The sequence below is a fragment of the Tribolium madens genome, unplaced genomic scaffold, assembly GCF_015345945.1.
Source record: "Tribolium madens isolate multiple individuals breed KSU strain unplaced genomic scaffold, Tmad_KSU_1.1 Scaffold_97;HRSCAF=244;Tcas5.2_LG3a, whole genome shotgun sequence".
Lineage (NCBI taxonomy): Eukaryota > Metazoa > Arthropoda > Insecta > Coleoptera > Tenebrionidae > Tribolium > Tribolium madens.
In genome coordinates, this window is record NW_025401069.1 from 2,808,792 (window position 1) to 2,823,508 (window position 14,717).

Genomic DNA, 14,717 nt, shown 5'->3' on the forward strand with positions numbered 1-14,717 from the left:
AGAAGTAGAAAATTTTCCTACAAAAAAATTATTATTTAAGGTTTTGTTTAATTAAAACAATAAATATCTACATAATTAACTTAACTAACCACAAAACCAAAATAAAAATTTTTAAAGTAAAATATCAAATAATTAAAAAAATAAAATGACACAAGAAGATTAAAAAAAGGTTTCAATTAAAACAATGATAATTCAGCAAGGAAAACAGTGCAGCTTTTGCACCAATTACTTGTCAAAATAAACCACACCGATTTTTTAAATAATAATTAGTTGCTTAACTAACAATATGATCCGTTGAACGTCCTCACACCAATGCACAACAATAGGTAAACAAAAACTCTGACACAGTTCTGTCGCCTTAATCTGTCCAAGCATGCAAAATCTCACCTTTCGTCCACCGTCATATTGGCAAGTTCAGGGACCCAGCACCAATGCTGCTCCGGTATAATAGTAATAAATATCTGTGTAAAATAAACCCAAGCCACGAAAAACGAAAACGGAATCATCATTAAAAAAAGAATCTTCTGATACATCCCAAATTCTCCTATATGCGGCAGCAAGTCATCAAACTCAAAGCCTTTCTCGTCCTTTTCGTCCTTTTTCTCCTCTTTAACGGTTCCGTTATCGGGCACGAAAGCGCCGTTTGTGTATCCGTTGCATTGCAACTCCAACTGAGTCTCGCACTCTTGACTCGAGCCCGTCTCGGGCATTTTCTCTTGGGGAGGCATTTTGAGCACTTGGACACAAATCACTCACTTCACCGGAGCTTCGGCCAGGCTAACCCCCTGCGAGGTAAATCCTAACCGACAATGATTTGGACTAAAGCTTGAGTCAAAGACTTGCATGTTTTTATACCGAAAGTTAAGGACACCGCGAGTACCGCGGATTTCCCTCCACTAAGCGTTTAACATTTGTGATTAGCGGCGGTGCTGCCGACTTTCTCGCAAAATGCTCGGTTTATTGTTGTGATTGATCTTTAACCTGCGGTACTGGTGAATTGACGAAATTTCAAAGAGCCGCAGCCGCCATAGCGAATCAGGCAATTAGCTTGTTCTTGGTGGCTTGTTATAAGATGAATTAAGTGAAAAAATGACGCTTTACTGACAAGTTGAATTTTGAACCGATTTACTAATTGTGGCTCATAAGCGAGAGTAATAGTATTTTATAACTACAAAAAAGTATCAGAAGGACGAGTATAACTTTTCAATTATTTGCTAACATAATATTTACATTTGTGTCGTTATAATACGCTCTCTACTGTTAACATATGATAGACAATAACATATGGCTATAATTTTTTAATAAAAATAAATATCTTCCTAATGTCATCATAACACTACATGTGCGTTTTCAATTCCTCCAAAGTAATTAAATTAAGATTAATTTTTATTTTATAATAATAATTACATACTTATTTACAAAAATAAACCAATACTTTTTCTTAAATAAATAAATATTTGTTCATTATTTCAGACATACTCGTTTTCATATTAAACTGTGCATCGAAGTAGTCGTTGAAAGGGATTAGGGATCAACCATGCAAAAATTCAAACAATCCTAACTTCAATCTTTCCCACAAATTATTTTTTCAAATAATGTGTACCTCAGGTAGTAAAAAATAAATTAAATTAACAACATAATTAACATAGGGGAGCAAACATCAAGATTTTGTCATTATTGATGTGATAAATTTGTTTTGAATGACATTAATGACACTTTTTGTGTGAATCAGCCTTTAAGATAATGCATTTAGACTTCTACATCTACTTGATGCACATAAATATGAAAAACAGTATACACACAAAAAAAAATGAAAAAAATATTCAAACCATGATTATTGCTTTAAAACAGAAAACTTACGTATTTTTAAATGTACCAACGTCTGATTTTTTAAAGATGTAACTGCAAAGTGATTAAAAAACTAAACGCCGATTAAATAAGCGAATGAGACTTTTAAAGCAAATTAAACTAATTCACATTAAGTAAATAACTAATTTCCTTTGCCAAACGTCAAATTAATTGTATTGAACTAAAATAAAAATAAATAAAATAAAAATGTAATTATTACCTACAGTTAAACGTAAACCGGACTTTAAATTCTATTATAAATTATTTGTAAATTAAAATTATTAAAAAATACTGTTGCCTTTAAACTGATGTAGTAAAGGAATCACATTATTTTCAATCAAAAATTTGGGTAAAATAAAATTCTAACAAAGTTAAGGTCCAAATATGGTAGGCCATCCAAATGGCGTTTGATTTTTGACATTTCAGAAATGTCAAAAAAAATATTGAAATAATGTCTGAATCTGATTTAAAATCGTCGAAATGGGGCAGTGTACTCGCCCAGAAGTAAGAGAAACTGCTACAAAAGCAATTGAATACTAATTTTGCAAAATATTATGAGTAACTTGGCGATTTAAAAAAAATTCCTGGTATTTTTGTAATTTTAAGATTGGCCATCTTGCATATTACCGTCCAAGAGAAGTAATATTATCACTCCTCATGAGATTTAATGATGTGTTTCCCACCCTTTAAAAGGTTAGTAATCGACATATTACATTAGTGATTGTGAATAAACTTTTTTACGATTTTGGGAAACTCTCTAATAAGTGATTCGAATTATACAAAGTGGCTATAAATGATTTTCATCTAACCAGCTGTGAATTTTTCATGTAAAATAAAAATGCCACTTTACGAAAATAGTGGTACCTACTCGTTTTAACTCAAAATTAAAAAATCGCCGTTTACTAAGCGTCTAATTCGAAAATAGACTTCAATTATACCTAAACTTGTTTACTTCCAAAGTATACATTGATAATTATTATTGTAAATTAGTTGAAACAATAAAAGTTTAATTAACAACAATTTATTATTAATTAATAAATGACACTAATGACACAACTAGAGCTTTCAAAAAAGTAGAGCGGCACAAATAAAGTTACATGCAAAAAAATTCTAAAGCTGGTTAGATGAAAATCATTTATAACCACTCTGTATATGCATTACGAGTACATAAAAAGATGAATATTGAAATATCGTTAAACAAAGCACATGTCATGTATTTTTTAAAATCCTTTAGTACCTATAATTAAAGCAAAATCCAACAATGGATGAACATAAGATGAACCAAAAATACTACATAATTAAAGTAAATAAGTTTTCTTTCTCTTATTATTTTCCCCTTTGACATTTATAACAAATGATACAAGCCTCTAAAATAATGATTGATATTTTTAATTGAAGAGTACTTGACTATACGTACTTATGTGCGTAGATTTATTGTGGAATTCGATTGAAATTTATATTTTTTGTCAAAACGAAAATGACATTTCAATAAAGTGTAAATGCAGAAATTCTTGAATACTACGTATATGACGTGTTACGGATATTAATATTCACATTTATTACGAAATTCTGTAAAATTGATAGAATCAAATGTAAAATAAGAATTGCGCTCTGACGGTGGATAAGTTTTACATTTGTTTTCCTATTATTTCATAATTTTCAAGCAGTCGTAAATAAAAATTTTATTGTTCCTTTTACTGCCATTTAATTAAAACAAAATGGCCAATAAAAGTACAATTTTATTTCTACACCTAACTAAATGTAGATTTTTATCTCCACTGTTTCCGTAAATCTTTAATTGACTTAACCACCAATAATTTCAACGTCATTTCGTTTGATCAAAGTTAATCAATCCACTGCAAGTTAATTACATTTTTTATATAATAAACACAATTTCCATACATACGAGTACATATATCGCAAATTTACGTTCCTTTTTACACAAGGACACTACATTTATGTAAATTCTAAGCTAAAATGAGCAAAAATGAATAATTACCATAATAAATAGTAAGAATTTCGAAAAGTCTGTTCATAGAGAAACAATAATTCATGTCAGGTAACAATCATGGTACCTTGAACAAATCCCTCGAAAGAATCACGATCGGAAATGGAACAATTTTACTCCCAAGGCTGAGATGTAAAAGAAGAAAAGTAGGAGTATCAATAAAATGTAACAAGTATTAATAAATAACAATTAATGTGTCCTTGTATGGTAAAGCACAATTAAAGAAAAAATCCTTTTAATGATTATGTTTAAGCATAGATCGTCATCAAAGCAGTCAGTGTAACAATCTGTACAATGGCCTTAAAATCAACACACAAAAAGTGTGAAATTATTAATTACTAACGAGGGATGCTAATATTAACATTGTTTGACATGACTACATTAATATTAACACATACACTCAGCCTTCAAAAATAAATCGTTAATTTGGAACACAAGAGCTGTAATTACACAATTACATGTTGCAGGCAAAAGCCTAATCCCGGATTGTTTGCCTCCATTGTTAAACCCAATAATTAAAAATTACAAGGATTAGCGTGTGTAAAATTTTCAAGTGACTTACAACAAATTGGATAAGTTTGAATTATGTAGATTTCTTAATTCAATAATACCAGTTATATCTTAACATTAATGAATTTAATTTTGAATGTTATAAGGATGTAAATATAACTCGTTCCTTTCATCTCATTTCTGAAAAAAATTAAAGGAAATAAAAATCAAGCTTGACATGAATTTTACGATGAATGAATAATTTATTAAATTTCACGCATTTTACTTGACTTTTTCAAAGCTCTAGACGCAAATTTATACAAAATAAAGTTTAAGATAATCGATATTTAACGACCTGTCTCCAAGCATCCCCCTAGAATTTAATTATCTCAAGCACCTAACTTCCGGGTTTGTCCGAGGAGTTTCGTGACAATCGATAACCTTGATTTATGATTTTATTGTTTAATATTTACTCTTGGTATTCCGTTCGGTTAATTACCACGCACAAAATTTGCGGTTTGGATCAATTTCCTGATGTCTGGCTCCCAAACTCAATCTAATAAAATATTTTAACCAATAATATTGGTAATACAATTTATTAAATTGGTGGTAATAAAAGAGTTAATGTGACAGGCAAGAATTATTTCTTTATTTCTTAAAAATATTTTAAATAATAAATTGACGAAATATCGTTTTTTATCTTTTTGATTAAGGAAATGTGTTAACTGTATTAACACTTATCCAATTAACATGTGATGTGTTATATCCTAAATAAGTTATGTGGGAGTAATTAAAATCTAATTAATCAATTAATCAACCAATCAACAAGCCGATTAATACGTTAAACATTAAATACCTAATCAATTTGTACTTTAAGTAATTGATTATTATCCATCATTCAAAAACAAAATCGCAAATTTTTGGACTCCAAATTATTTTCTATTAAAAAACTTCTCTAATTAAAATTAATATTTATTTAGTATTAATTACACCTATTCAATGATATATAATAACACACTTCTAACAAAAAATGTAAGCAATAAAATAATTATCATAAAACTTCAATTACTTGGAGTACTGATTTTAATCCATTTCCGTGAAGGCTAATTATTGCCACAGGTGCAGACCTTGCTACTGCTAAGATGATTCAAGTGAAAAAAAAATGCTGATGGCTTTTCCAACTCTGCTCATAATTTTCAATGTTGTAAGAATTGTAATTATATTTTTTAAATCCAATTACTTTATTTAGATCTTATCCATGAAATGCAAAACAAACTCGATTAATATTCAAGAGAAGAATTCTAAATTCTAATAAAAACCACTTTTGAAAATTATTTTGTCTGGCTTCCTTCCTTCCAACTTTAATTGACTCATCTCATAATTTTGAGTGGATGCCTATAACATTTTGAAGCTATTTTTTTAAATTATTGTATTATACATTTCATTGCAACAGTGTGAAAACCTGTTCAGGGATGACAAGCAACCATCTCATGTTTTATTAACCAATCTCATCCACGCACCCTTCCAATTCATTAATCATCGAGATCGTCACTAACCCAACTATTTCTCCACTTCTTGTGGAAACACCAGAAGCCGTCAAGTCGGAAATTCCCGTTGTTTCATTGGCAATGACATGTGTCGATAGGTGTGGGAGCTTTACATAAATGAGCCCTCATTGAACGTTTTCCGGGTGTTAACGTCACAAGGCCAATTGGTTTTGACCCCCCGAGTCTGATTAATAATTAATGCGAATTAGAAAGATTAGCTGGTGGCGAAACCATTGGAGTATTATTAGTGAAAGGTTATTATATTATATTAAATTATCATTGTATGATAAAACGACATACCATTATTAAGCGATGTAATACGAAAAAATCAAATGCACAAGTTAATTGTGGCTCCACACAAAGGATATTGGCGCATTCCTGTAATTCCCGTTGTAATTAATTAATACTTGATCGATCGACCATTCAGTTTTATTCATGCATGAGGAAGGATTGACAACTGATGTGATTTTCTGAGAGCAATAATGCAAGAAAAATGCGGAGGCAGTTATTAGAATAAACTCGATTTACATAAATCCTCCGTGGAGTTGTTTTTCTTTAAGCTTGAACCTGTAACTGGTGTTGATAGCGTTTATTATTTAGAATTATTATTGGCTTGCCAAGTGGGATAAAAATTTCTTTTTGTCCAAAATTTTGTCAAACTTTTGAAATAAATTTGTTATAAATTATATTATTAAGAGTAAGTCCTTGCTCTTATAAATTTTTAGGAGAATGTGTGCCAAAATTGATATGTAGTGGAAATGATAAACTGTGTTTAGTTACGTAATATTTCGTCTTACAAAATTTAGCATTTAAATATTAATAAGCTACAAGTGCTTAAAAGATGTTAAAAAATATTTTATTTTTATTGTTGCACAGATATAACTTTTTTTTTGAAGTGTTGATAATAAAAATATTAATCCAGAAATCTATAACATCTTCTGTATATTTATTTCAAGAAAACAAAAAAAAATGTAAACCTACAGTATTTAGGTAAATAGATATTTGTGTTACAATTGTTACAATTTTGATGATTGATTGCCATTCATTTGATTCCTGAAATTTTATAGTCAATTAAGTTCTGAATTAAATTTTCCGAGCAAATAATTATTTTGTAAAGCCTTGTCATAAGTAATTATTTATTATTAATAAAGATACAGTACAGCTTCTTTAATGCGACTACGCTTTTATCCGAATCTCTTTTAATCCGAACAGTGGAACCAATGCAACTTGATGTGTGGTAAGAAGCATTTTTCACTAAGTTTGATATTGCGCTTGTGTCACTGTTAAATGTAATTAATTAGTATTGCTTTCAAAATATTTTTGCATCAATTTTCAATATGTAGGTATTTAAATTTAAATTTAAACAAAAACTCTACATATAACAAGAAGAGGTAAAATAATGTGGTCTTCTAAAAATACGTATAAAGAATCAGTTTTTTATGAGTAAGTATTTTTTTTATAAAAACACTTTTTGTTTAAATTTCTCTAAATTTGTCTTTCTACGAAAACAAACTAATACAGAGTGATTCTTAAATAGACCGACAAAATTTTATCACAGTTTCTTATGGATAAATGGAGACAATGGAGACAAACTGTACCCTTTTTACGTTTATACCTTTTAGGGGCAAAACCCCCTTGATCCGTGCCACTTACGGCGTTTATGAATTGTTGCAATGATCAAGTACATTTTCATCACGTTAATGCTAACACACCAGTGGCGTACGCTTTACTTCGAAAATAACTTTAATAAATTTTATTTGGAGCACGTTTAAACAAAGAATTTTTTGAATATTTTTTCAGCCATGTTCTCATTTGATACTACCAAGGATAAAATTTTGTCGGTCTATTTAAGAATCATCCTGTATACACCTGCAAAATATTTTGGTCGTCAATATCACTAAAAAATTATTCTTTATAATGTCAGAAATTTTGCAATTTACTCTTTGTGAATGACTTTTCCTGTCTCAAAAAGTCAAAAATAGTTTTCTATTATTTCTATTATTGCTGTTCGTTGCTGACATTATGACACGATTTTCAAATTATACAAAAATAAGTTTGTCAAAAAATGGCATTGACGACCAAAATATATTACACGCAACTGTACGGATTTTAAACATCATGATTTTTTGCGCTACGCTTCTTTAAAAGTACTCCTATAAAAATGTTTGTTTTGTTTTTATGACGAACTTAATATCTATGGAGTTTTATTTATTAGCGTCAATGAATAGCCGCAAATAAAACAACGTTTAATTAAACTAGATTAATGTCAATTAGCAGGTTTTTACAGAAAACCATCTGCAGTCAAGATTATGACATTGAACTAAATTAAAAAATCATCAATTTCTTGTCTTTCGAAACTCCAATATGTTACAACTGTCTTGTCGCATCAATTTCAACAAAGTTGGTATAAATTATCACGCACATTGTCCAATTAGCGAGGTTCAAATATTGAATCATCCATAATCAAGATGTTAGCCCCAAATATCACATTAGGCGGAAAACTAGACTAGGGATTTATCATTGTCAAATATTCCCATACACATCCGTTATTCGAACACATTTTAGGGCAAAGTAAACCTCGATAAATCTTTCAACACGATCGTGCATAATGAAATACATAATAAATTGTATGGATTTTGGATTTTCTAATTTATTCGATCCCATTTCTGCTACGGTGATGAGATAATAATGAGCTAAAAATTAATTGTGTGGAAAAATATGACAGAGTAATAATAAGTTAGTTGCAAACTTGCATGTAATGTTTACTAGACAAACTAAAAATTTGTATGACAGTCAACTCGGTATTTAAGGTTGAATCACTTTCACAAATTGCAAGGTAATGTCACAAAATCAGTGATCAATAAAATCTTACGCATCATCGATGAATGACCTCTCCACAACTTTTAAATTTGTTGACGGTCGACAGTATAATCTAATTAAAATAAAAAAATAGAACATTTAGTTTAATTTCCGTTCCTAGAAAAAATTTGGGAACAATTAACCCAATGATTGATTTCTTTTACCGGAAATGAGGATAATTTCTCATTACTCCACCAAGGTTTTTGAGACTAGGGTGACAATATTCATAAGTAATAAGCAATAAAAAACTTAATTGTATTTTCTAAAAAGATGATTGAATTTTTCTCGTTTCGTGTGGTTGGATGATTTTGTTCTTTTTCCGTTTGGGAATGAAATTAAAATGGATTAATTTCTGTGACAAAGCTTGGTAATTTATAATTGATTTTTTTAACCTGGAATTTTGAGGGCTGACAATTAGTTTCTTTTTAAAACAATTAACTGCAATTAATTCGCATTAAGCTCGCTATTCAAGGATTCTTTAAATAAACTGGTAAATTAAATGACCCTCAAAAAAATTGAAAAGATGGATTTACTCCAAACAGACAAAATTTTTTAACAATGCAAGAAGGTGAACCACAATCTATTTCGTCATATTTATTTGAATGGATTTAATTAAAATTCTGGAATAGCTTGTATCAAATTAAACATTTTTTTCAATTACTAGTAAACTTGACACATTAAAAGCAATTTTGAAGAAAGAAAACAAAAAACCTAAATGTTATTTCCTTGAAAGTTTAGCAAAACTTTAGCAGATCTCACCCTAAAAAATGTTTTTTTTTAATAACTGTCAAAACGTAAAAATGGCCACACCCAAAAATGGCACGTAGATTTATAATGTGAAAAAATGTAGTAACGCTGACATTGTAATAATACTACAGACAAAACATTGCCAGACCAATTATTTAAAAAACTTTTCCTTTTACCAACAAACTACCTTCATATCTCCAGATCAGATTAACAAATTGAATAGAATAAAAGCAAATGTTATGCAAACTCAAGTCTTAAATAGCCAGTCTTCCTGATAAGTTAGGTAATAACTCGGTAACAGTAACACAATTGAATTGTTGCGATTTTTAAACAGTATCAGAAACAAATGGCCTTCGCAAGATGAGAATTGAAGGTTCTTCATAATTGCTCTATACAAGTAATTGCATATTCATATTAATATTTTTAACTTTTCGTAAAAATATAGACGTGCAATTGTGTCTTTAATTAAACTTGTGTTATACCTCCTGCAATTGCTATCGTCACACTGACAACGTAACTGTATTTTGCCAGGTGACATAGGTTTGAAACATTTAATTTCTGTGTAAAAGAAGAATCTGTGTTACAACTGAGTTTTACAAGTCCGAAGGTTTCACTATTTCATGCAGAAAAAACATATACAGGCTGTTCCAATGAAAACGAGCCACCCCGAATATCTCAGAAACTAAAAAGACTTTGCAAAAACGCCGAAACAGGTCAATTTTGTTTCCGAGGAGGACATTTTTTGTCGTAATTTTTAAAGCACCCTCCAGTAACCCCGTAACCCCCACACACCCCACCTTAAAAAATTTAAATAGCACTACCCTACTTGTGGCACATCAAATAAAAGCTATTTTAACAAGCTTTTCAAAACTTTTTACCAAAATTGAATCAACCCATCCATTCATGAGATACAGGGTGTTCTAATAAAAACAAACTAGAAAGAATTTGCAAAAAAAACGAAACAGGTTAATTTTGTTTTTAAAAAGGACATTTTGTGACACAATTTTAAAAGCACCCCACTAACTATTAAAAAAATTACAAGAAACTTACTAATATTGTTATAAGTATTATTGGAGCTGTAAGAAACTTATTTTTATTTCTTTATTTTATTGTCAAAATAATCGTACTAAAGAAAAAGGGGTAATAAAGATTCTTATAATTTAATGTAAGTCCTATCTAAAAAATAGCAATATAGTTCTTAAGTTTCTTTGTATGTACGTACGGACTACTAAGAGATTAGTTTTTTTGTCGATAAATTATAAACCTATAGAAATCATTTCATTTTGGAAAAAAGCTTTTAAAGAGCATTTTAAAAGTGTTTTCATTTAGTGGTTGGTGTTATTTGACATTTTAGAGTTAAGTGGCATAGAGGTTAGAGTTAGTGAAGATGCTTTTAAAATTGCGTCAAAAAATGTCCCTTTTAAAAACAAAATTAAACTGTTTCGTTTTTTTTTGCAAATTCTTTCTGGTTTGTTTTTATTTGAACACTCTGTATCTCATGAATGGATGGTCAGATTTAATTTTGGGTAAAAAGTTTTAAAAAGCTTGTTAAAATAGCTTTCATTTGATGCGCCACAAGTATAGTAGTGTCTTTTAAATTTTTAAAGTTGAGGTGCGTGGGAGTTAGGGGGTTACTGGAGGTGCTTTAAAAATTCAAAATTGACCTGTTTCGGCGTTTTTGCAAAGTCTTTTTAGTTTCTGAGATCTTCGGGGTGGCTCGTTTTCATTGGTAAAGAGAAATATGTATAGGTAATCTCTAGATATGTCGTACCTTCCGTTTCAATCGCTCATTCTGTCACTTTTCCCAAATTCCCAATGTTTTTTCTGTATGAAACAGTGAAATAATTTGGCTTTAACTTTGTCAGCAGTGTTCAATTGTTGCACAAATTCTTCTTCTTCAATATTGCCAGTGAGACGACTGAAATGGTACAAAATGTAGCTGTCTCTTGTAGAAACGCCTCAAAACAAGTGTTATAAAAAAAGGAATATATAGTGAGCGGTAAAATTATGCGATAATCTTATTTATAAAATTGAAAATATTTTGTTTCGACAAAAATGCTCGAACAGATCAATTTTCTTTTAAAAAATATACAATTTTTAACTTGATTTAATAGTTATTTATTGTAAGAGTGTGTTAGGTAGCGTTTTATCCACACAAGAATGTTTAATTTTCTTACACAACTGCAATATAACGTTTTATTCTCAATCACAGGCCCAAATTATTCTAAACTTAATAAAAAATTAAACTGACATTTAAACGTCACGCCAAATATATTTTACTTTCAGTTAAACGTAGTAAGCTGTTACGCGGTGCGTTGGTTACTAACAGTGGAATAAAGTTACTTTATTCTACTAGTGGATAAAGTGGTACTTTATACGCATCTAAAGTGTGGAATAAAGTCTCTTTATAGAGTGATTGTGGATAAAATTGTTTTTTTGTTTTTTTGTTGATATTATTTTATATATTAAAAAATTATTTTTCCAAAATATTATGTAATATTTAATACAGGGTGTTCCACATAATTTTACGAGGTCTGCGCCTGTAAGATGCAATCAATAATACATATTCCGATATGAACTCGATTAGAAATTTTGAAAAATTGGATAATCTTCTCTAGTTTGTTTACCTTTTCGAAAATTATAACGTTTTTAGTTAGTTAGTGATTAAAATAGGTAAACTAGAATCATATTCATGCCGATTCTTGATAGAACAAATGATAATTGTTTCTGAAAAACTGCAGTTTATGACTATTAATGAAACAGTGATTAGTTTGACAACTACTGTCATGGGTTTTCAAAAATTAAATTATTAAATGTGTATTTTTTGTATCTAGTGTTTTCTGACTTTTACATATTTGGGTGCGTACATTAGGCGCAAGCCTCGTAAAGTTGTGTGATATACCCTGTATTTTGGTGTTGTTATTTCGACAATAATTATTAAAAGAGCTATCAAAATAGGAGATTCCATTTGAAGAAATTCCATTTAAAAAAATGTTGATGACGTCATTACTCAACAACCATAAAGTGTAAAATTTTAAATCAAATTGAAAATTGTGTGTAAATATTACACACTTGTAGATAATAAAAAATAGGTAAAACATTAAAATTGAGGCAAGATTTAAAAAAAATACATAATTTTTTAATAGTTGAAAGTACTCGTAAAATTATTATTAAGGTAGGTATGCAAGCAACCATACACCTAAATAAAAAAAATATTTTCCAAAAAAAAACAAGGAAATGTGTTTTTATTTTAGTACATTTATTCAAAAACATTTACTCAAAATTAAAGGATTTGAAATGTTTAATTGATTTTAAATATAGCGCGCAACGCAACACGTGTGACATATAAAAATTGTAGGTTATGTTTCCTCGTCAAAAAAACAATTTCACTACTTTAGTAAAATATAACAATAATGTCCTTGTCACAGAAACACTTTGGAAAAGTCCTGGTCCCTTGGTTTAACATGTAAAATACTATTTTCTGGATTTTCTCAATTTTAACCTCATTTTTTAGAGCGGAATGGAAAACCGTTTACAGTTTAATTTATTCAGAATCCGGCCAAGACTGGCCAAAAGCTTTGGCCATTTTAAAAATCTGGAAACTCCGAACTCCCTTATTGTCAGCAGGGGTGGAAGGAACCCTCATAGTCCTGGAAGCACTTCTTGTAAATAGAAACCTATTGTCTTCCTATGAAAGCAGCCACATTTTTTCCACGTCTCTGGTCCGATTTTTAAATTTATGTGCTGCCAACAGTGACAAACAAGGGACGTTTTATAAAACTGCGAGAAAGAATGATTTACCTAAGTGGTTGATCAGTTTAAGACATGATGTTGCCCACAGTCACAAAGTTCCACCTTTATCAATGTTGGAGTTGGGTCTTAAGTTTTGTTTGGACTGGTTGAAAGATAAGTATTGGGATGTACAATGTGAAAACATGACTGATTTCATTGTGGAGAAAGCTATTTCGACTGTTATAGAAGATGGGGTTTACATTTTAGAAAATTTGAGTGAAAACGAAGTTGTGCAAAACAATTTTGAATTGATGAAAAAAATTATTGACTTTCTGGGGGAAGCACCGAGACAGACTAGTTACAAAAAAGTATTAGAATGTGTGCTTAACAGATTGAGAGAAGAAATAAGAAATAATAAAGAGGCTAGTTCTGATGTAATTTGTAAATCACTAGTGGATAATCTCACAATTTTATCAATTGAATTAGAGGTTGATGAGACAGGAGTTAGAAAAATTCCATCTGATTCTTTAAATAAATGGAATAATTTGTTAAATATTATGCATGAGATACAAATAATGCCGAATTTTATTTATAAACTGTTTAATTTTGTGTGTAATGATAAAAACGATTTTTTACATAGAGAAGTTGCAAGTTTATGGATCAAAGAAATTTTTTTAGCAGTCCTAAGCAATTGTAATGTACGTTGGTTGTTTAGTTGTCTTCATTGTATAATTTCACTTTTTTAGAATGAAAATGTTTTGTCTTTCACGCGTCAAAATACTTCTTTGAAAATAAAGCAATTTGCAATAGAAGTATTGGAAAAACTAACTCTACTTACGCAAAATTTTGCAAGAGAGTAACTAATATTTAATTTACATAAGTAAAAACTTCTTGAGTTTGTCTTTTTTAGAGTTTTAACATACAACAACGCTCCTTCTGAATTAATTGAAGATTATTTTTGTCTCATGTCTGCATTTTTTCCAAATAGCGTTATTACTACTAATGGGAAATTTTTTACTGTTGATGATTTAGAGTTAATTGAAGACACTTTTAATGATGTAAAGAATGTGTCGACGCAATCTAAATCACGCTGGACTGTAATTGAAGGTATTTTTAGTTTTTTAAGTAGGTATTTCTTGCTGTGATATTGCCTTTTTTCAGATACAAGTTTATTCCTTAATTTGCCATTAGGAATCCTGCCCCACCAAGACAGAAATAAGAATCCTGCTCTAGAAATATGAATTTTAATGTAAGAAAGTAATAATAAATATTTTTTGTACATTTTAAATGCGTCTTCTTTTTTGTGGGTTGGTAGAGCTGCATACAAAATGGCCGGTAAATGCCGACATTCACAATTTTAAGCGTGTTTAACGTTTTTCACCGTAGCAATAAAAATTACTTAATTTTCTCGAATTATTTTCGTTTAATACTTCATGCGAAGTGAAATAATACATATTTTTTACATTAAAAATCGTTTTCATCATCAT

The 14,717-nt window shown here is 29.7% G+C and overlaps 2 protein-coding genes across 2 annotated transcripts in view; one reads left to right on the forward strand and one right to left on the reverse strand.

The window, feature by feature from the left end:
* LOC123014758 (organic cation transporter protein) overlaps positions 1 to 809 on the reverse strand; it is a 10,893-nt gene extending 10,084 nt beyond the window's left edge. The window contains exon 1 of the mRNA XM_044414019.1: positions 388 to 809. Coding sequence (XP_044269954.1) covers positions 388 to 728 — 341 coding nt within the window. The 5' untranslated portion in view covers positions 729 to 809. The remainder of the gene's footprint in view (positions 1 to 387) is intronic.
* Positions 810 to 12,825: 12,016 nt separating this feature from the next.
* On the forward strand, positions 12,826 to 14,518 carry LOC123015043. Its single transcript, XM_044414474.1, has 5 exons — positions 12,826 to 12,964; positions 13,013 to 13,928; positions 13,977 to 14,086; positions 14,141 to 14,337; positions 14,392 to 14,518. Exons 1-5 carry the CDS (start codon positions 12,912 to 12,914, stop codon positions 14,469 to 14,471), a joined length of 1,356 nt encoding a protein of 451 aa, XP_044270409.1. The 5' UTR covers positions 12,826 to 12,911; the 3' UTR covers positions 14,472 to 14,518.
* Positions 14,519 to 14,717: the final 199 nt, after the last annotated feature.